Source organism: Ornithodoros turicata, chromosome 1 (assembly GCF_037126465.1).
Source record: "Ornithodoros turicata isolate Travis chromosome 1, ASM3712646v1, whole genome shotgun sequence".
NCBI lineage: Eukaryota > Metazoa > Arthropoda > Arachnida > Ixodida > Argasidae > Ornithodoros > Ornithodoros turicata.
In genome coordinates, this window is record NC_088201.1 from 62862527 (window position 1) to 62886296 (window position 23770).

The 23770-nt window shown below is 45.4% G+C and overlaps 2 protein-coding genes across 2 annotated transcripts in view; one reads left to right on the forward strand and one right to left on the reverse strand.

Annotated features, from left to right (window-relative positions):
- The window catches only part of LOC135378310 (gamma-aminobutyric acid receptor-associated protein-like 2), a 33833-nt gene extending 24961 nt beyond the window's left edge, over nucleotides 1-8872 (reverse strand). The window contains exon 1 of the mRNA XM_064611306.1: nucleotides 8709-8872. Within this exon, the coding sequence (XP_064467376.1) occupies nucleotides 8709-8787 (79 nt within the window). The 5' untranslated portion in view covers nucleotides 8788-8872. The remainder of the gene's footprint in view (nucleotides 1-8708) is intronic.
- An 8976-nt stretch (nucleotides 8873-17848) lies between these two features.
- The window catches only part of LOC135398666 (uncharacterized), a 55414-nt gene continuing 49492 nt past the window's right edge, over nucleotides 17849-23770 (forward strand). The window contains exon 1 of the mRNA XM_064630078.1: nucleotides 17849-18022. Within this exon, the coding sequence (XP_064486148.1) occupies nucleotides 17849-18022 (174 nt within the window). The remainder of the gene's footprint in view (nucleotides 18023-23770) is intronic.

A 23770-nucleotide genomic window follows, 5' to 3' on the forward strand; every position in this document is an offset into this window, starting at 1 on the left:
GAGAGGAGACAGAAGATCCCTCCTCAGGCATTTGTCCGATTCCTGGTCTACCCTACAGTGGCAACACGACATTCCAACTACGTCCTCTTTGGGAAGTGTAGACCCAACGCTGTCAAAGCGGTTGCCTCCAAAGCTTCCTCGTCCTCTGAAGTCGCTCATCCACAGGCTATACGTCTGAATGTGGCCTTCACTCCGTCCTATCGATACCAGCTAGGCTGTGAGGCTAGCCCTATGTGCAATGCAACGAGTGTGGTGTACTTGCCAACGTTGAGCACATACTCCTCCGCTGCCGGACCTATATCAACGAGAGGCGTACACTCCAGTCACAGCTTGCAACCCTTGGCTGCCACCCCTTCAACTTGTCGACCATCCTCGGTCCTTGGGACACCGCGGCCCACTCCAGGGCGGCCTTACGTCATGTGGTTGACTTCTTTGAGGCGACAGGCCTAAAGGACTCATTATGATCCCAGCAGCGCCCTCGGACATACCCACCATCACGATCACGTTCAGCATCGCCATCGCCACTTCGATCATTCCCGTTATCTCTCATCGTCATTACTCATCATTGTAACCACTCATATTAGACCTCCTAGCTATGGGGTAGCGTTCCACTCCTAGAGTGGAAAACCTCCCCACTTCATAATCACAATATATCTGTTGTTGTTGTTGTTGTTGTTAGCCTCCCACGGCGCGGCCACAAAAGGTTCGAGGAATTAGGGACCATAGTTTCTCCGAGCGGCACCAGGCGAGATCGGTCTCCTTACTTGTACGCGGTGGTTTCTACGGCGTGTCGCGCGGAAACCGAAGTCACAACAAAAAATGCAGGACACATATGAGCGCCATTGTTTCCTGCTAAAACGAGCGTTCTTTCACACCAGGTGTCGCCACGACCAATTTTATTACGGTGTCATTTTGAACCACCTCGTGGACTCGTTGACCACCAGCCACGGTACCGAAAATTCCGCGCGGCAGGGAGACGTAGTTTGACTGTTATTGCACGGAACACATGACATGAGCAGACGCCGGACGTTGAGAGTATTGCGGAATTCCCTCTCTGGAGAAACGAGAAAACGTCACTCCCTAAGAACCAATGAGGGTGCGACCATGAGAAAAAGTATGCCGCTGCCGTGCGAACCATAGGGGTGACCTGTATCCGCCATTTTTGTAACTCCTATCAAGCGATCGCTTTTGTCAATCTTGTCCCGGCCACACGTCATAGGCGATGTCATTTTGAGGCCATGGGACTTTGTTTACGTGTCCTTGTAGCGCTTGCCGACATATTCCCGTTGGCGTAAAGTCGAGAGATGAACATACTTTGCCAGCGTAAAGTATACGGGGCTCATTCCGCGACATGGTGGCCCATTTCTATTTAGTATAAGTACATCGCATCGGTTGAGTTCGTCTTAACGCGGCATCGTCATCACATCCTTAGAAGTGGTGAGCAGTACGAGGCCTTATGTGCAAATCTGCGCGCTCTACTGCGAGGTTATCGGATAAAAATAATTACCGAGGTCGAAAGACGTTCAAAACGGCAGAGAGAAACAGTGTGCAAGAACAAAATGTGCTTTCGGCCATGGAGCAATGCATTGGAGGTCACCTCTGTGAAGAGGGCGTCGACGGGGCGTCTGGACGACGCCTTTCTCACCTGGGCGCCGCCCTCTCACTCCTCCGCATAGGGAATGACGTCAGTACGCAGGAGCCTCTGCAGCATGGAGGTAAGAAACTAAGGAGAGGGCTATAAGATCGGAGGGCCGTGGGACCCCTCTAGCGGTCGCTCCTGGCAATACCACGCCCATCTAGTTGCCCGGTCACGTGATCCCCACATGTTTCGGCGTTATGGCGGTCTGCTCGGAGGATTGGAAGTTTAGCAAACCTCATCTTCAGCAAACGTCTTACCTTCAAGGAGTCCATTCGCACAATACTTCGAAGGTTATGGGTTGTTTCAACATTTGCCGCGTGATAAATCACAACAAAAGTTGAGCAAAACAGAAGAGAAGCCAAGCAATGTCACGATGACGTACGTACGTCTGCTAGCGATTTGTGATCCATTGGTTCCACACTGAGATGATCTATCTTGTGTTTCAACGGGTGTGATAACTTCTAAGATGTTTTGAAAGCGGAAACAAGTTATTCGGCCGCAGCTCGTCTCTGTATTCAGGTAAGATACGCCGCGGACATGGAGGACGCCATGTTTTATGACGTCGTGCCGTGACGTTTATGGGTCACGTGTGTGGGCAACTAACCACAATGCCATGCGCGGGTCACAGCACGCTCGCTCGCATTGGGAGAGGCGCTTAGGGCATCTCCTTAGTTTCTTACCTCCATGCTCTGCAGCTACAGAAGCAGCGCTCACCTTTAAAATTCGTGTATTTCATATCCGACCACTTTTAGGACGAAAAAAAAGACAAGTAGATTGTCGGCCTATATAGTAGTATCGGTTTCATAGATAGGGTTCCAGATCCACATTTGAGCTGCTCGCTTGTTGCTTCACGGCAGCTTTACATTCCTACGTCTTGTTGGCGGGTGATATACCTTGGAGGAGAGTTCTGTGGACCATCTTTACAATTCCGATAATCTAGAGGAGTAAACACAATACTCGAGCAAATACAGCCAAGTGAGGCAAACTGCTGAGAGCAGCAACACGCAAACATACATGAACGTCATTTCGTGCGCTTTCCACATCTGATTGCTGTCGTTTCCCGGAAAGCCAGCACTAGCGCTATCTACTCTCTTTGCACTATCGTGAGTGCAGATACTTTTGACGTGACCTTTTGTCTCGTAGGAACGGAATACAGTGAACGGCGGCAATGTCGTAACTAACAGAAATGTGTCGGAGCTCACGGAAGCAGACGACACAAGTTCCATACCCCCGAACACCTCTCATCCATTCCTAAAACGAAAGTTCGACGTAATTCGTCAGTGAACTAGTTCCTTTTTTTTTTGGTAGCTTGTAACTTAACTCGGTACTTTTGTACCGTGGTAACTTTCAGAGGAACTTGTTCCTTTCTCAAATAACTTTCCCAAAGTAACTTAAGTTCCAAGTTACTTTTAATACACTTTTAACTCACATCCACATATTTTCTTGCTTTCTCTCCGGTTCCTTCATGGCATTTTTTGCCATAAAACGTGATACTCAATCAGCGGCAGTATTCTATTGAGGAAGTAGGAACCGCTGCCATCGACATGAAGCCGAACCATTGTGCGCCCACAGGGAGTAAGATGCAAAGCGCTCGAATAGACCTCTACCAGAGAAACGTCATCATGACATTGGTAGACAGACTGAAACCGAAACAAATCGGAAGGAAAGGGCTGGGTTCCACAAACGGGCACTGCTACCTCTCACTGCAACACCAGTAGGACCGAAGTCCCGTCCCTTTCAGGGACCATCGTAATCCCCTCAGACCGTGGCTTTCGGGAGATACCTTGTTCACCTCTAGCTTCGAGTGTAGTTCAACTCTACCAAATTTCTGGCGCTGTCGAACACTATGACGTCATTTGTTTACAAACAGGGAAGGTCTATTGTTGGACATAAACGAAAAACGATCTAAGCGTGTTGCACTCCTCCGCAGACAACTCAAGGTCCAACTCAACTCCTCATGCGCGCTGCACCTGCGTAATGCTATTTTGAGTCCGAAGTAACTTGGAAGTAACTCGTTCTTTTTTTAAGTAGCTCAGTAACTGCGAGTTACATTTCAGGCTGAAGAACTTCGTTATTAACTTAGTTACATTTTGCACACGGTAACTTAACTCGTAACGAGTTCTTTTTGACGGGCAACTTCTCGATCTATGCCTAAAACCATCGGATACCGTGCATGCCCCGCTCACTAAACCAGGGTTTCGGATACAGAAGCTAGTTTAAAGAGACTGTTTAAAGTTACTGGATTTAACTTGCACCTGCGAAGCCACTCCTCAGAGACATCGAGACAAATTTCGGGGTGTTTTTTTTTTTTTTTTTTCAACTGCAGAGGTTTCTAAGGTTTTGGGCGCACCAATTTAATTTCATGACTTCTTATTGAATATAATTAATACATTTTATTTTATTAATTTAATTAACTACATTAATGTAATTAATTTAAGAACACAGCAAGCGTAACGTCAAAAAGGTTACGAGAAATTTCTCGTGTCAGTCACTAGAATTATCCGAAAGAAATAGATCATAGCCACAGTCGCTTCGCTGCGCTAACACGGAATGACAAAAAAAAAAGGAAATCTGCGTAAGAAAAATAAAAAATAAATGTCCATGTAAGGTAGCACACGTGCCGTACGTGTACGGAAATTGATGAAAATTATCATTTCATATCATTCAGACCTCGAATGTCATTATTACGAAGCTCGTGCCGGTGTACGTAGCCCATGGTTGTACTCACTCCCAGACATGCGTAAAGATTTTGAAAAATATAAAAACGCAGTGTACAGGTTGAAAATGAATTCAATATTTTGAAAAGTAATAGGAGATTTCGCACTACGTAAAAAAAATAGCCCTACAAAAGGGATGAACAACAAAGAAGGTGCACAGAAAAGCGCAGCTGTTTTCCCCGAAGGACAAAGCGACAACGTGTTAGGCAATAACAAACCAATTGGTCGAACTACCGACGCCTGTACGTAATAGTACGTTGATTCTCACACAAATGAGTTTTAATGTTTTAACCACGTAGTTAATTAACCTACTTGCACACTCTCAAAGCGCCTGTTTTTTGCATCGTCGTGTGTCTTTGGTTCTGTCGGTAAAATTCGTAGCGACTCCCATGTATCGTGAAAAGGTGCTTCAGCAAGCTAAACTTCAAGGAACGATATTGTGTTGAACAGCTCAAAGACGTGTACAGCACTAAGGAAAATTAATTAAAACCTACCGTGTTACACATAGACAGAGAAGTTCTCGTCAAAAAGAACTCGTTACAAGTTACCATGTGAAAAATGTAACTAAGTTAATAACGAAGTTCTTCAGCCTGAAATGTAACTCGTAAGTGCAGCACGCGTGAGCAGTTGAATTAGACCTTGAGTTGGCTGCGGAGGAGTGCAACACGCTTAGATCGTTTTCGTTTATGTCTAATAATTCGAACACTTTCCATCATAGTCCCTGTTGGCGCACAATGGTTCAGCTTCATTTCAATGGCCGCGGTTCTCACTTCCTGAAGAGAATAGTGTCATTGATCGATTATCACGTTTTATGGCATAAAACGCCATGAAAGACCCGGAGAGAAAGCAAGAAAATATGTGGACGCAAGTGAAAAGCGAATTAAAAGTAACTTGGAACTTAGCCTAAGTTACTTTGGTAAAGTTACCTGAAAAAGAAACGAATTACTCTGAAAGTTACCACGCCGCAAAAGTACCGAGTTAAGTTACAAGTTACTAAAAATGTGAGTAACATTGAAACTTAACACACTGACCACATATTTATACTTCCGTGTTAGCGCCGCGAAGCAACTGTGGCTATGAGTGGTGAGAGCGCATATAATGCCATTTTAAGTGCCCGCGAGCCAAGGGTATAATACCGAATTTTCCCGAGCTCCTTACTACAGGAAAATTGCAGTCGCAAGGAAACATTCGAGCTAGAACGATACAAGTGAGGGCGAAGACTGCTTTTAATTCGCAAGGTTAGTAAAGCTAGTGACGTCATTAGTTGCACACGACAATTTGATTTGATTTGGGATTTTCTGGCGCAAGGATATGTTGAGAGTTGCACATGACGAAATGCCTGCAAAAATAAACGAGGGCGAATCCGCCACACGCCGTGATATAATAGCGTTGACCTCGTATTCCTAGCGAGTTGACCCCACCCACCTGTGGACGCATTAGCAATTATCCTTGATCAACACTGTGGGCCGATTGCATAATACATTGTCGGACGGATAAGTAGCAACGTTGCTTTCCCTGCCACTTGCGCACTACATTGCATCATGAAATGTAATGTGACAAAACCAGGATATTGCGATTGGCGGAAGAACTACAACGCCACCGCACGCTGTTTCCATGCCCGCAAGTAAAACATTCACACGAGGTGGATTCCAGGGTGACAACTCGTTTCATGTGTTTATATATTCTTTCTGTACTGGCAATCTAATTCTTTTGTGCTGACAAATAACTTCCCTACATTGACCGCCCCAATTGATAATTACAGATGAACTCTATACATGGAGCACATCATTGTGCGTTCTCGGGATTTCCACCAGTGCAAGGACCGAAAATAAACGGGGAACGATATCGGGCACAGAACGAAGACGGCCATAGATAACTACACACTTATGCTTTGAGTGTTACATATGGGTGGACACGTACTCGCACCTGATATCACTTGCCTCTAAATCGAAGTGGGACGGGTCGAGGTCACAATTGACGTGGAATGACGCTACTGAAATGCCATTAGGATTTTTATTTTAGTTGACGACTTTACTGGCGCAAGGATAACAGAGATCATGTTGCGCTGAACAATTTTGTTAAATTACGCTACAGGTCCAAGTCAGTCATATCTTTGTATTACCAGCGACTCTGAATTCCCTGCACTCATTGACAGATCTGCCATTTTTGTTACTATATCAAGAGACGGCATATGTTCTCATCGTGCTGCACTGCTCACTCTCCAGGCAAAACGGTGTTTTGAAACTTCACGTGCTCTATCAATTCGAAGCGCTGAATGGACGCGAAGCCAATGCGGCAACACCCACCCGTTTTATGCCTTTGCACCTTAAGCACAAGGTGGCACTCTGGAGATAAAATTGATATTAAAATAAGCGTAATTCTTTTAGCACCCAGTGACACAATCTTCCTACTTGATATGCGCTCAAAATTTCAATGAGAAGTTATATGTGAAAAGGAGAATATGCAGGGTGTCCGCGGTAACTATACGGGTTGAATTTTATAAAATAAGGAAATGTTTTTTTTTGTTGTTTTTTTTAACAACACAATGAATGACTATATATTATTGGTCAACTGGGCCACCCATGGCTGCACTAGTTACCTGCTAGGACGTTGTCCAGATTAATTTTGAGTAATGAACTTTTTAATTGTGAAAGATATAAGTTCGGCCCAATGAAGACATCTGTCCCACTTGATGCACTGATGCAGTTTCCAGAAAAAGGATCGAGCCCATTTGGCGCGAGCAAATGGCCCCGGGAATAAAGGCGAATTTCGAGGTCAATACTGCAGCACAAAAGTTCGCTACGGTTCCTGTTCCAGGTCTCTAACCTATACAAGTTTCTAATTTGAAACACCGACCCACTTTTATTAATTAACAAAATTAATTTAAAAGCTCATTAAGGCTGGTATATGTAGCGCTGTTTACGAAGGAAAAATTAACCATAAATTTAGCGACATTTTGACCGACTCCCACGAGAAGCACCCTGTAGAGCATGACAGTAAATTAACCGTAAACCGGCGCTTTTGTTGATTTAACAAAACTATTAAATGAAGCGTGCTGGTGTTTGCAAAGAATTAGAATTAATTTGTTTGTTTTTTTTGTTTGCTTTTGTTCTCTTTTTCTTTCTCTATTTTTTCACCCACAAACGCGTTGTGAAGTAGCCAGTTCTGACTGGGTCGGAACTAACCTCTCCACATTTTTCTTTCTTTTTCCAATCCAATCCAAGAATTAGAGGAATCAGAATTAATTTGCAGAAGGATCGAAAAGCGCTGCAGAAGACTCATTTAGTGGTTCGGACTATACAGTCGAAAAGGCGCAGATTCCGCCGCGAGCAGTATTATTTTTATACTTGTTCATTCTGCTTCCGCAAAACCGCCGTATTACACTGTACGAACATGCAAACAAAAGGCATTTTATCATCTTTAATACTGGCACCTGCGCAGGGATCATTCTTCGAAGATCAATATTTGCAGGAGAAACAAGAAAGGTAAAAAATATTACATATTCCTCGCAAAAACAACTTTTCGGAAAGTTAGAATATAAAGTTGATGGGACTAATAGATGTCAGCATACGTGATTGCGACATAGCTATACGTTGTAGTAGATGTAGTGGGAGTGTCACCCTAGTGTGCAATATCAACTATCGTTTTCACATGGTGCTGTGAACGCCTCTGCTCCTCCTTACTTTGGCTGCATTCTGTTTCGCCGTTAGATTTCTTGGCACCATTCAGTATAGAACTTTTCTAAGGTTGTGACGACTGTTCGAACCCTCTTCCCATTGATGCTTGGTAACCACCACCTGTTGCACCAACAGCGATCGCGTAATAGTTGGACGAACGTGCCGAAGAAGAATAGGGCCACATCGATCTCCAATATTCCGCACCGTTCTAGAAATCGACTATGACATCTATCCAAAACCAAACTCATTTCAGTCCATCCCGCACTCTCGAGCCGCATTTCATTGGTTTAACAACAGCAGTCAAGCATGTTGCCTGTGTAGAGCACCAAAACGATCTGCACTCGACACTGGCACTAATAGACTTCGACAAGTATTGAAATTCTTGTAGCCGTCCTGTAACTCTTTCGATCATCATTAAATACATTAGCAGCCATCCTCGTAGCATTCGTCAGTCGAATTGATTAGTCATATACGTTCAATTCACTGCCGAATGGAACGAATATAGCGATGATAACAGCCGCCCGTCCCGGGCGGTATACATGCGCAGTTTCTTCAAAAACATTCCCCCTTCTTCTCGAGACACAATATCTGGCATTATTTGTCCGCAAAACGTTGCTTATACGCAACATTTTGTAGAGCGATGCATCTGAGTCTTTCCACATATAGAGTACTCACCAGGTGTGAACTGTTCTTTGAAGCGGAACCGCATGCCTGCCTTAGCAGCAGCAGCATCCTTGGCCGCTGACCGGCGCATCCTGACTGATGCAGCATGGCGAGACAATGCTTATCGCAGGCAGGCCTATCTCAGGGGCTGCCTTTGTTCGCGTCGATTGCTTTGTTTCTGTGAACAGCGTCCCCTGTCGAGAGCCCGATAACTGGACATCGCCGAGACATGTAACAAGGTGCTCGTTTTCAGCGGTTTTCTTTCTTGTTTCCTTTTCTTTTTTTCTTTTTTTATGGGACGATCTTGGCCTTCGTGCTTCCGTCGAGCCACCGCTGTGAACACACGTCCCGGGTAGGAAAACAACGCGGCGAATAGTGAGGGAAGAATGCGTTACCCTTTCCTTCAATACTGACATGTCAAGTTTTTGAGCGTGACGCGTGCAATACAAAAGAGTGCCTGCCATATTCTGCTGAAAACGAGATAAGTGTCAACTATGTGGTGGGTGTAAACGAGACAGGTTTATTCTTTCTTTCTTTTGACGAGCGGTGTGAGCAGTGCCAAGCAGTCTTATTTACTTTGTTTACGGCACAGTGGCTGTGGCGGTAAGGAGCCACTACTATTACCTTCAGTATGGTGGGCTAGAAGGACTGGTGTGCCGTTCGGTGGTTGTCATATGTACCCGCCGATGTTCCTGCCGAGAGATGGCGCCAAGCGTATCTCGGCGCTATGCGATCTAATCCCCTCTCACGGCTCATTTCAGTGCTACTCGTCACGTGATTACACACCTGCCGTTAACCCATGAGCGTGCCTTTTCTTTGCTCTGAATGCAAAATGCCCCTTGAGTGTCACCTGCAGGAGCAAACGAATGGCACACCTAGATATCACTGCTGACATCGCCGCGTCCCTATCAGCCCTCGGGTCTGGGACACGTGTACTTTGATAACGATAAAGACGTGTTCGAGCAGCCGGTTCTGCCTTTGGGTAGTAATATTCGTGACATGTGCTCATCGTTCCCTTCATTTGAGCGACCTTTACCTTCCAGGTTGCGAGGTCCCGTGACGGGGGATTGTGATAGAAATGTTTAAGTCGGTGGTGGGCTATAAGCGTGAGATACACGTTAACTGCAGCTAACCAACGGAAGCGATAGAACTGCTGATTACAGTCTGCATATGAGCAGTCAGTAGAGGGAAGGAATCCGGAAGACAAATGGGACGACACGAAAATATAACGATTTATCCATTTATTTCAGAATACTGCTGGTCCCAGAAGGGACCCGGGAAGGAGTAGGGAACGTACATTAATTATATAATATATACACATAATACACTCATATAGTGGCGACAATTCGAAAGAAACCCGCAAAGGAGACGCAGCAAAGGGGCCCCAAGTTACCTTCGCCAAAGTGACGATCGGTAGCACGAGTGTTCTATATACCGGTAGTCTGCCCTAAGCAGTAGCACAATGAAGTGCTCTTCTGAGATAGAAGAGGCTTTCACTGTGACGTCCATTAAGCACACGTGAAAATTCCATCTGAAATCGGACGGGACGGAGACCCCAAGATATTTGTACTAAGCTGTCTCGCAAGTATATGATGTTGGCAAAGCCTTTGTTCTACATATAACAGCATAGACACAGTTTTGTCGGTGTTCAACTTGATTTGCAATTTATAACACCACTCGTTGATGTGTTCTAAACTCCCTTGCAGTAATATGAGGCGAGCAAGGTGAGCCATAAGCAAAGCACACAAAAAATAGAAAGGCATATTGAAGACGCACTTTCAGACATCCCTAGATTTTTCGGAATATATACCGCGATATGTTATGCAGAATAAACATGCTTTACAATTAATGTTACTTGACATATCGTGCTTATAGACAAGAAACAGTAAAAGTCTCAAGACTGACTCCTGCCGTATGCCCCAGATGTATGGGGTTCGATCAGGCAGGGAATCAGTCCCGAAGCCAATCCATGATCTTGGTATTAGGTGTGCGCAGCTTACTCGGTGTACCTTCTAAGAAAATCATTCGGAATATTGTCTTGCCCAGAAGACCACAATATCGCGTGCTGGAGTAATCAGCCCCGCGACTTTTTGGGCTAGCATATCCACTTTTTTCCTTTGCCAATCTACCCGCAGAAGACTTCTTCATATTTACCTCCCACAGTGGCATAATAAGAAATAGAGATACAAGTGCTGATTTAAAGTAATATCATACTAATAATAATTTGGGGGTTTAAGTTGTGCGACAACGGTGATAGGTCTATAGGATAGATCTATGAGGAGCAGGGTGTCGGAGCGAACCGAAAACCGGAACCGAAAACCGAAAAAAAAAAACGCTATTTTGGTGCGAACCGGAACGGAATCGAAACTGTATACGTTTTTTTCGCTCAGGAGGGAAACCGGAAAATATATTTACCGGTTTTCGGTCCAAGAACTTCGCCGGTTTGGACTACGGATAGGCGAATGAAACAGACGTCGTGTGCTCTGAAGTCATGTCACGGATACTTTACGAGGGTTATGTTTACGGTGGAATGTATGTCGGTATAGTATGACCCTTAAGCTCCCTTCGTAATGATTTATAGTTCGCGCACCCACACGGACTTCGAGGTACATGTGACTCTCTAGCAATGTGCCGTAGTGTTCGTTTTAATTTGATCCCCAAAAAATCTCCTCAACTAAACAGCGACCCAAGGGGGCTGCATAACGGCTTCTTTATCGGTAATGTCGCGCAACGCGTCCCTTGTTTGAGAGCAGCTAAGTCGAATACATTTACGCATACGCGAGGGCAAGCCCGTGCAAAGTGGCAACTCTTTTGTGGACAGGACAGGAAGAAAATAAAACGGAGCCGTCGAGCGCGTTTGTGAATGAAGGTGTTCCTCGATTTGCGTCTTACTCGTGCGGTGGTGATTGCTGGCTAGACAGTAGCAACAGACATTCGTATGGGACGCAATCGCTCCAACCCAGCAAGAAATTACTTTACGTATGACATCACGACAAACAAGTCCGTTTGTAGCATGCGCTTCAATAAAGGAGAAAGCCCATTTGAACAGACAGTAACCTACAGGAACCAGGAGCTACCAACAACAACATATATATTCCGGTGATGAAGTGGGGAGGTTTTCCACTCTGGGAGTGGAACGCTACCCCATAGCTCGGGGTCTAGCTCGGGGTCTAGCTAGGAGCTACCAATTTCACAGCTGTCTATTGATATTAAATACCGTGTAAGCGGAATAAACGGGTTTACATTGTAACACTGATTTTTTTTTTGTGTGTGGGGATGAATATTCCCAACAGAAGCGGAACCGGTTAAAAACCGGTATGAACCGTTATTTTTTTGCTCCGGAGCAGAACCGGTACCGGATCGTTTATGATGTAACCGGAACGAAAAACGGAACGAAAAACGTTTCGGTTCGACACCCTGATTAGGAGTTTGCCACATCTTCTATATAATCTGTTCTCTGCTGTGCGTCATTTTGTTCCTCTTTTGCTCGATACTTTGGGTAGTCATATGTCAAATTTGCTGGGAGTACGCAACAAAGACGTGGCTATAATATTTCTTTTCAGTCTCACTTAATTTACTCATTTCCTCTTTCAGTGCCTTCGTCAAACCTGGAACCATGGTTAGTTTCCATCGCCGTCTAATTTTGTTTATGCGACGTTTAAGATGCTAAGCTTCGCGTGTCAGCCATGGTCTTTGAGTGTAAACCTTGTCTTTTCTTTTTCGTTTTCCCCGTTTTTTCCTTTGTCTTTCCTTCCTTCACTTTTTCGTTTTCCCCATTTTTTCTTGGAATAGCAAGCAAGCTCATTGCCTGGCTAACCTTACCTTCTCTTTTTTCTTAATAAACATATTACCCCCCCCCCCCCCCCCCCCCCCCCCGCTGTAAGGCTTCTTGGACACGAACTTTGTTGTGGACAGTGGCCTTGAAAAAATTTCAGGCCATATTAACATTTCTCGAGATGCTACAGATCCAGTTAAAATTGTACAAGGATCTGCCCAAGGAAAATCGAGGAATATCTGGATTTTAGGTCTGTCATATATTTTATATGGTGCATCTCAAGAACCATCTTGTGATCTGAATGTCAACCAAGTACTTGGCAGTCCCATTTCCAGTCAAGGGTGGTGAGCACCAGGAACAGATAACGTATTGAAGCAGAATACTCTTGAATTCTAGTGTACCTCATAGCAAAAGGCAATATCAAGTAATACATTCTCATTTATGAAGTCTCAAACTCCGGTTAGGGTTTCCTAATTTACTCTCCAACATGGGATCATATACTCAACAATCATGACATTATATCCTTAACCGTATTCAATGTCAATAGGTTTCATTTGTAACTATATGTTACACCCTTTTTAGTATAACCTGATGATGGCTGTGATAAGGTAACAGAAAAAGATGGGGATATGAGTCGCGACAGAGTCGGGGACACGCCAGGACGCCTACAAGCGATGAAAATGCAAACAGATGCACACACCGATGGACGGGTCAAATGCAAAATGTAGGACAAAGGTCTCAGAACGAGTGAGGGTAGTATGACAGAAGTAATATGACGGGGGGCGGGGGGGGGGGGGCACACCAAGCGCACACTTAGCAAGTCATAGGGCACATGTATATTACGCTTTTCAACTTGAATCTTCATAATCTATAATGTCGGCATTGTGGCTGTCGGTTGTGGCCACAAATCCAGGTGGTGAATTTTCCCTTTTATCATCATCAGTGTAGTTGTTGTTATTGTATAATGTCAAGCTAACAGCGCTCTTAGGCCGCCCAGTCAGTGGATAAAATGAGTCTAACATGATGTTCTAGGAACCCTTTGTATAACATCAATTCCATTCAAGCATTTTCGGTTAATAATACAAGTGTGGCATTTTTTCTTCTCTCTCTCTCTCTATATATATATATATGACTCAGTCATTCTACTGGTCAACAGTAAAACCGTGCGTGCACAGAGAATACTACTGCGGTGCTACAGTTTCGTGTTTTACGGCCGATACCATGTTCCTTTATATCGTTACATAAGAAGCAAAATAATTACGTAACAACTAAGATGTGCGGCGAGGTACACTGTATGGAAAGCGCCATAGTTAATTGACAATTTAGTTCAACAATCCACCATCAGCCTATGTTCCCAGCTTCCTGTACACAGCAACTCGATAATCTAGGCTGAAAAGAAAGAGTGAAGAGAAAGAAACCATCAAGGAGGCGAGCTCTCGGACGCAGTAGCCGCTCTTCGTTTTGTTTTTCGACCCGTCTGTCATCATCCAACGAAGATAAGACATGCGGTCACATGCTTCGCAAGATTCTGATATCTTTCGCTTGCAGGGATCGTCGGCTAGGCAGACGTGACGATAGCAAATGTCACGTGGTTTAGCTACAAAAAACTGCGGATGCTAGTAAACAGTCAGTGCGGCAAACGAACGTAGTGCTGGTCCAAATATATTCGCTATAAAAATAGTCAAGCACACATACACCGTCACACACGGGACATGTTGGACTAGTTCAACCAGAATCTGCTTGGTTCGCAGCGAGCGCATAGCGCCAGAGCTCAGGAGCTTGGCTTCAAAACAGGGGCATCGTGCATTCCATGTATTGGATATGGCGGTGAGCACACCAGTCCTTCTAGCCCACCATACCTTCAGTCAAGAAGTGCAGAACGGCCAGTTACAGCTACTGCTGGTTTCCAAAATGAGCCTCATCAGTACTCTTGTATGTATGTTTTCTAGTTCCCGTTGGAACCAGTTACACGTATTTGAGAGTGCTGCCACACTTTGTACAAAATATCTACTACGTGCAAATCGGAGTTATTTTCACGATATTCTTTCATGTTCTGGTTTGCCTCTTGGGGGGAGGGGGAGTATCGTTTATCTAAAGAAATAAAAAAATAAGAAAGAGAGGGCGGCCTGCCTGCCGAGACGGGCGGCAAGTTGCCACTGTGAGAGAGAAAAAAAGGCAAGAAGAAAGAAAAAACAGGACACAGCAACTAGACACATGACACATGGCGATGATACGTTCGGTGCAAAGTTCGGTGGCTGTGCCATCTGGTGTTCACCTTCGGCTCACACCATACAGTTCACCATAATCACAAGGTATATTTAAACAGGTAGCGCAACTCCCATAGGCCCCTGTGTCTTCAGAATGACGCCATGATAGAGACGGTCAGCGCCATCCATCCGTTGCGCGGACTACTACGATGGTAAATAAATGACGTTAGAGACGACGTCACTAGTATGAATAATAAGTAGTGCATAATTAGCCATGCACGTTTATATTGGCCCACTTCGCTTGCCCTGCATTCCCTTTTCCGCGCCCAGTCAACAATACCAGACGAGAACACAGAAAAATAAAGCACATCAGATTTAATGAATCATATCAATTCCAAATACATACAGTTATCACAGATTTTGACAACTCCAAAGAGAAAGGCGTCGTGATGACCACAAGAAAATTAGAAAGGCTCACATAGGCCAATTTATCACCTAGAGCTATACGTACATCTAGTGATTAGACGTTTGCATTTATTCAATGAGCGGCCGTTATAGGTCCATTGCAACAAAACACAACATCGTTCGTGCACAGTTGGTTCCTGCTAACACTCACACCATCATGGCCGCTCGTTCCATGACGAAATGTTTTTTTCGGGGGCCCAGCAACAGGGGATGCATTGTATTCATCTGTTCACACCTGTTAATCTTGGTCTACAACACGGAGATGTGAAGGTCGCTTCCTGTTTAACCCAAAGAGTGTACGAACTCCGTATTACAATGCACGGACACACGTTACGGATACAGACACACGGATAAACACCCCACAACTGTGTCACATGCGCAAAGGAGCAGGATACGGAAATGGATGATCTCGTATATGTACACGAGCGGGGCAACAGAAAGCTTTTTCTACATTGAAATTAAGAATAACCTATTAGTACACACACACGCCAGGCCCATGTTGTAAAGTTTTTCTGTTTACAACCGTACTTCTACTGTCAACACCCAGGTTCGCTCGCGCCTCTTGCTGGTGGCCTTGCCGATGGGTTTGATTTGGTATTTTCGCTAGTTTTCGCTACCAGTTTAGATATACCTTGATAATCAGTTTCAGTTGGTCACAGGTTCGTTGTTCACAGCCGTCATAGGTTGTTGGTAACTCAGTTCCCAGCGTTGTCTATTTCTTCTTTGCTGTCAGAGAATACCTAGGAGGTTACTTTCCTTCATGAAATCTTGGACTATGATTTGTGTTGCCCGCCGCGTTGACATTGGTCCAGTAGGGTAAATGAGTGACTCCAGAAGGGGGTCTGGGTGACCTAGGTTCCTCATTTATTCCATTAGGCGTTTCCTTTGCTGTTCGTATGTTTTGCAGTGAAGCAAGATGCCTCTTGCCTCTTGGCTCGCAGAAAATCGTGACCTTATTCTGTCTAGGCAACCTACACCAGCCAGTTCTGACTCACACGCACAAAATTTGCTCGCAAACTTCTAGAAACAGACGGCAGATCAACCTACTCTCTCAAGCCAGTGTTTCAAGAGCGAGCCGCTATTAAAGGCCTCGTACCCACATGGGGCAAATGCGCGCGGCAACGGGTATGCGGAGCGGGAAATTCTTGCCGCGGTGCGGGAGAAGCCGCCTCCGCGTTCCGCTTTTCCTCGATCGCGCAATGCACGATTTTTAGTGGCATGCCGCGCATCGTCGGCCAATCAGGTGGTCAACGGAGACTGCGTCACGCACTTGTTTCCTTCCGGCCTCCTACGCAGTCTGCAGCACGTTGACAGCGTCGTCAGCGTCGATATTAGGGCCAGCTCTCACTTGGCGCCGCCCGACGCGACGTCGTGAGCGGACGGCGGAAATAGACGCTCATTTACGACGTTGGGACAGGAGAGACGTCGAGCCAAAAAATTGCCATGCCGAACTTCTTTCACGACGTCAGCGAGAGCTGCCGAGAACGATATACTGGCGACCAGTAAGGTGATACAGAAAGGCCATGCCTCCTGATTTTTCGTCTGCTTTGGACCACGGAATGCCACTGTGGTGGGAACATGAAAATCGTGCGCTGTGGTGGAAATGCGCCTCTATTTCCGCCGCCCGCCCACGACGTCGCGTCAGGCGTCGTGTGCGGGCGGCGGAAGTAGAGGCGCATCACTCAGCGTGCGTCAGCGCGCACGATTTTCATGTTCCCACCGCAGTGGCATTCCGTGGTCCAAAGCAGACGAAAAATCAGGAGGCATGGCCTTTCTGTATCACCTTACTGGTCGCTAGTATATCGTTCTCGGCAGCTCTCGTGTACGTCGTGAAAGAAGGCCGGCATGGCAGTTTTTTTTTTCTCTCTTTTTTTTTTTTTTTTTTTGCTCGACGTTTCTTCTCTCCGGACTCCGGAAATTTGCGTCTATTTCCGCCGCCCGCTCACGACGCCGCGTCTGGCGTCGCCAAGTGAGTACTGGAGCGGCATACTTTTTCTTCGGTGCGACACCCTATAGCGGCTTGGAGATGCGGGTGAGTTCACTGTTTCGGAGGGGTGGAAGGGTACACTGTTAGCGACATACAGTGGTAGTTCCGGTGTCGCTTGGATTGGTCTGGGAAGTGGAAGCTACCACTGTGTGTCGCTAACAGCGCACCCTTCCACCCCTCCGAAACAGTGAACTCACCCACATACCCCAGCCGCTAGGGTGTCACACCGAAGAAAAAGTATGCCGCTCGCGTGTTCCGTAAACTTTTGCCCCAGCCTGTACCCACATGGAGAATACGGTTATCTGTGAGCCAAGAAGCAAACCAGAACATGAACAATATCGTGAAAATAACTCCGATGTGCACTTGTAGATGTATTAGCGGCATCCTAAACTTTAGCGTTCGTTTGGAGCATTAAACATAATTGATTTGTCCCACACATACAAGTACAACGTCATGTACAGAGACCCCACTCCCCATATACTCAAATCTTTCCTTTTATTTCGTGGACGCTTGGCAACACGATAACAACACGACCACCTCTGTCCTGCTATCCCCCCCTGACCAAATGTGATCTCAAGGCGAGATATGCAGGAAGGAGTCAAGGGCAATTCGACGCAGGTGCATCGGAAATAGGTCCGACCATTGATCGAGTTTTCTTATAAAAGAGCGCCACTGCAGCTGAATCCACAGTAGTGTGCCACAAGTAGAGAACGCCGCGATGGTTTGGGGATGTTGTGGAGACACCCCCGTGCTGGTGGAGCCGATGTTGCGAGCCGTTATCACTGAAGACAAAGTTGTGCGTTCCTCAAACTTCAGCATCAAGGTTCCGTTGGTGTCCGTGCCAGAGTACCTGGAAGCGGTGTGTCGCCATTTCGGTCCCAAGACCGCGTTTGTGAGTATATGAGTTTATGAAAGTTTGTGAGTTTGTCGATTTTTATTCAAACACAAACCAATTTGGAAACTTCTTTGGAGTGCAAGGGTACGAAGCGCTTGCTTGCGGCTAGTGCATGAAGAGGTAGCATGCTAGTAGGAGAATTAGTCACAGCGCATGGAAACGACACAACGCCAGGTTGGTTTTCTTGTTATGACTTAAACTGCATCAAGGTGCGTTTCCTGAAGTTGCATGTAGTAGTCGTAGAAAACACGAAATAATCGATTGAGTTGTGAGCGCACAATCTCGAACTTTCATTTCGTGGTTTCTTGCTATCTGTGTTTATCTTAGTCGAAAGTGTTCAGAGGTATTTAACAAAGTATCTTCTCTATGTGCCACGTAGCGTGTGTTGTATCTATTACGTCAGCGAAAAAACACAATTGCGCGGCACGCAAAATATAAAGAACAGTGGTATTGTGTGAAATTACATCGTCAAAACTACGTGGAGTTGCATACAGAGTGCAGTAATGATGGCGTCATAATGTTTTATTAGTATAATATATGTATATATATATATATATATAAAAGTGAAATAATAAGACTTGGGCTACAGATTACAGGAACATTAACAAAAACTAATTTATTTAATGGGCAATTTAACACATAGATTAAAAAAAGAATGGTCGACGTTTCGACAGTGGCACTGTCTTCGTCAGGACAGGACTTCGTCAGGACTTTTTTTTTTTTTTTTGTCCTGACGAAGACAGTGCCACTGTCGAAACGTCGACCATTCTTTTTTAATCCATGTGTTAATCTATGTGTTGTTGTTGAGCGTGTTTCTTCCTTTATATATATATATATATATATATATATATATATATATATATATAAAGGAAAAAACACGCTCAACAACAACAACAGAGAGCGTAGCAGCTTTTCATGTTCACTCTTTGGAGTTTGAGGGTGAACGGTGAATGTCAAACGATACTTAGGGTGCACTGAAAATGGTTCAGAACGGCGTGTGAATTTGTACATTATTTCTGCTTTGCCTTCTCCAACATTAACGGAGGTATTTTTATTTATTCCTTGGCATTATACTGACGCGGCAGCCGGAGCTTATCAGCGCTGTGCATCGTTATCACTAGAGTTAGGAAATATTGCATTTACACTGGATCACAATATCAGTGCCCAGATAACGTTTCTCAAGTTGAAACATGTGTGTGCCGTTACGTGTCGATGTTTGCGTACGTGCGGGTATGGTCACCAACAATCCAACCGATGTTTTATTTATGCAACACCGCCACTAATCTTATGACCTTTTTGTTGAGCAGAAATAAGTCATTGAACAGTGCGCAGGTGGCGCAGGCACCGAACACTACAGTAATTCGAAATGACTGTGTCGCACTTCGCAATGTTTCCCATTGTGTGTACGTGTTTTCGAAAAGACGTGACTCCCACGCTCATGTTTCTCTGTTTTCGCCAAACACTCACAGCACCGTTAGCACCACTCTCCACCATCGTTCGCAGATGTTATGGACACGATCCCACTTTTGGCAAAGATATTAATAGGCTTAAAATCCATAAAATGATTCTCTTTATTTGCCGAACACGTGCACTAGAATTGCTGGTAGTGTACACTGCAACCCACCTGTGCTTTCTTTTTTTTCGTTTTCTCTCTATTTTTTCGTTTTCTTTCCTCTATTTCGTTTTCTCCCTTTTTTTTCGCTTTCTTTCTTTCGTTTTTTTTTCGTTTTCTTTCTTGCCGCCTTCTTTCCTTTTTTCGTTTTCTTCCTATCTTTTCGTCCCCTTTCCTTTTCCGTTCCTCTTTACGAAAGGAATAGCAAGTCGGCCTTTGCCTGACTAACCTTTCCTTGTTTTTTTTTTTTTTTCTCAATAAACATATCCCCCCCCCCCCCACCTGTGCCTGTTTCTCTTTACCTAATGAGTGTCAAAAGAGGAGTTGAAGCTTTACTGGGGCTTTTCTTACTCAAGAGGAAATGAAAAGCCCGACAAGCACCAAACTATGTCAGTTTTTTAAAGCATCCCGCGTGCGGCGTCCAGGCACCGTTGCCATCTTTGTGGCAACTCCCCGATGCCTTCAACGTAGACTGCTGTTGTAACCACTGCAGGACATGTTTCATCTGCCTTGAGATTCTTCTCTCTGAGATGCCTGCTAGATATATTTAACAATGTGTCGCTAGTCCAGTGCTGGGGATTTGAAATGTCGGATTTGTTTTAAATCTGGATTTAGATCCACAAAAGGGTCTGGAAGATTTGATTTGAATTTGATTGGCGGCTTCATTATGAGCAGGATTTGGGGTCATCAGACGCTGTTTTGCAGATGTGGTCCAGAAAAGAGGGGCCTTTTTTTTGTGTGTGTCCCATCTGTAACTTCCGCGAGCATTGACTTCCAATTTGCTCACTTCTGCTCCTCGGCTAATAAAATATGACCTCGCCGTTATGATGCTGTGTCACTGCCCTGTGTTTCCATGTGCACTTCTCGTAGCTGAACTTTCGGCTGACCCAAACAAAAGACAAAATTTAAACCGGGCACTAATTTTTTGATGCCCTCAACTTACCCATAGGGTGGGATAAGTTGATGAAAATATGTAGCCTGTCATTTTTGGCTCGTACGAAATAAATATCTGGTTTAGCACGGCGCAGTAATTTGTGGATCATTTCCCTAAGGTTTGGGAATTCAGTTAACAAGTTATGGTATAATTTAGGTGATTATTCTGACTGCTATTAACAAAATAGTTCAACTGTCTTCAACATAGACCACCTTACCCTATTTCTTCTTCCCTACGTTTAAACAACGCGCCCCGTATTACGGTTCCTTGTTTTCCCAATCTGCCGAAGGTCAACTCGCCGAGTGCATTGAAAGCCGGGAGGCAGATCTAATACTTTGACCTCCAAACGTGCTGTACCAACTGGCCGAATGACCGACATGTCCATTCCCCATTCGCCGAATTTACGTGTTTCTACCGTGGCTTAGTCGTGTCCTCCCAATCTGCCGAATCCCAACTCGCCGAATGCATTGAAGGCCGGGAGACAGCCGTAATCCCTTTACCTCCAAATGTGCTGGTTCGACTGGCCGAATCACAGACACGTCCCTTCCCAATTCGCCGAATTTACCTTACCACTGTGACTTAGTGGCTCCTCGGGAATATAAAATGCAGATGATGATCCATCGGATGCCACCGACCCGTCAGTGTAAATCCCCATTCGATTGGAGTGCAGGGAGTGGAGATGTTGCAGCGTTAGTTGGCATGACACAACAGCTGGGACATGGCTCTTTTTCGGAAGACCAGGAACGGATGTGTGCACGGGGGGCAGACTTAAGGTCCACAGCGGCTCCGTATAGGAGACCAAGGTATGCGATGGTGGAATTTGTCCTTGTAGGCGCAGAACAGCTCGGCCATACGCAGAAGCAGGGCAAAGCTGCGTAAGGTGGTGACATGGGTGCCGTACAAGAGAGCGTGTGTAAGTTCGGAGGGTTGCCGTGTCCCAGATGATAAGCACGGAAGGAACCCACGCTTCGGCGATAGCAGAGAAGGTTTCCATGGTCTTCAAGATTCCCAAGCAAGTGCGCAGGCTACGAGCATGAAGATTAAGCAGTTGCCGTTCCTTGAAGGGGGAAATAGCGTGCAACACAGGCAAGCAGTAGCGTAAAGTGCCTATAATAAGAGAGTTGTGTACCTGGAGGAGGTCGGTGCAAGAAGGACCCCAAGAGGACCCACAGAGGCAGCGTAGCACGTTAATATAAGAGCCTGTGGTGGCAGAGAGGGCAGTAATCTGTCGAGACCATGTTAGACCCCGATCAATGATAACGCCAAGGTATACTTGCACCAGGGAACAAACGGCAGTCTTGATCCTGTCAAGAAGAGGGGGTAGCTGCAGAATGAGCGCCGCGTGAATGCCATAACCACGGTTTTGGTTGGCCAACTCTCTGTCTTGATTGGAATTTCTGGTGTGCAACGTTCCCATCAAGCGGCCGCGTTTCGCTGCACCGTTGAGTCGGCCTTTGCGAACCAGCCAGTCGAGACTGCACCCATCTCTGTCTTCTGCCGAACCGTGCCGTGTCTTCTGCCGTGGTCTGATTATAGAGGGCTTTAAATCATCCTCATAGCAAGCCACAACGTTACGACGATAGGACCTCTCACGATAGTGGCGCAGAGCTTATGGCTTCTAGGTCTATAGAGCCGTAATAAAGTACCTTTAAAATATTTAAATAAAAAGCACAAAAATATTAACGAACTGAAGTGTCTCGAAGAGATATTTCTCTTACTCTAAATGAACAAATGAACAGCAAACATATTGTTAATGAAAGAATGTCGAGAAAACATGCGATCTGGTGGCGAGGATTCAATACGAAAAACCTCCGAGACCAGGAAACGTAGAAAGATCACACACAAGAGAAGCTTGATACAGGGACGTCCCCCTTTGTTACTCTGGCCATGGATAAATTTATCGTCTCCCTATTAAACTGTGGCCTTATCTGCATGTGCTGCTACGTTCCCTAGTCAGGGGTTTTCGTCATAAACATTGCTAATGGTATTATGATTGGTGGGTGTCATCTTTCAACATCATTTCTAGTCCTCCAGCCACTGTTCAGTAAGTGATTCAATGATCCTCGCACGTATCATATCCTGTATGTCATTGTCCACCATACCCAACTCGCAGAAAAGCTCCTATATCATTTCCCAGCTTGCCGAAAGGAGTTGACCTTTCACCTCAAAGATAATCCGCTTAACTGCATTCGGCGAACTGGGATTCTGCAAATTGGGATATGACTGGCTTAGCGGCTAACATCATGGCCTTCCACATCGAAACTGAGAAGTGACCGGGCTGTGCCAACACCACCTAGATACAGAAAGCCTGCTTACTCGTCGCCGTGACGTAATAACTAAGAGTCAGCCACAACGTTGCCCAGCCACACAGCCACAACAATGCGGTGGGACCTCACGATATAGAGATGGTGTTGATGGTGGTCATGGAACTGCTTGCCCTGGTGGTGGTGGTACTGGTGAAAGGGCTCGCCGTTGTCGGCGTCACAGAGGTGGGCAACGTCACGACTGACGGCCTGGGGGAATGTGCGTCCTGGGCCGACTTCTAAGGGAACTGTGTCGTCATACGCCTGAAAGCGTCTGGGGAAAACCCAGGAAAACACCAGACAACACAGCCGGAACTGGGATTCGAACTCGGGTACTTACCAGTCTCGACGTGACATGGCCAGCACGCTAACCACTGAGCCACGCGAGGTAGTAAATGCTTGCCGTTCCCCGATAGTAACGCTGAGCTTACTGCTAAGTGTACATTAATAGGAGCCTCAATAAAATATCTGGTTTAAAAATAATACACTGAACTGTCTCGAAATAGAATAGACACTACAAGATACTTTTTCGTACTAAAAAAAAAACAGAAAGAAAGAGCACATGTATTGCAATAAAAGTCGAGAAAACATTGCAGCCGGTGGCAAGGATTTATATACGAAACACTCTGAGACCAGAAAATTTAGAAGGATCACATACAAACAAGAAACTTTGAGAAGTTTGATACAGAGACAAACCCCTATCCTCAGCTCTATGGCCTTGTTTGCGTGTGCTGTCGCTACGTTCCCTGGTCTCTTTTTCTTCTTTTTTATGGGGGTATATGTTTATTAAGAATAAAGAGAGGAAAGGTTGGCTGTGATCTTTCGTCATAAGTATCGGTACTGGTATAGCGATTGATATACCGTTCAATAGCCGACTCGAACGGGAACATATTCGG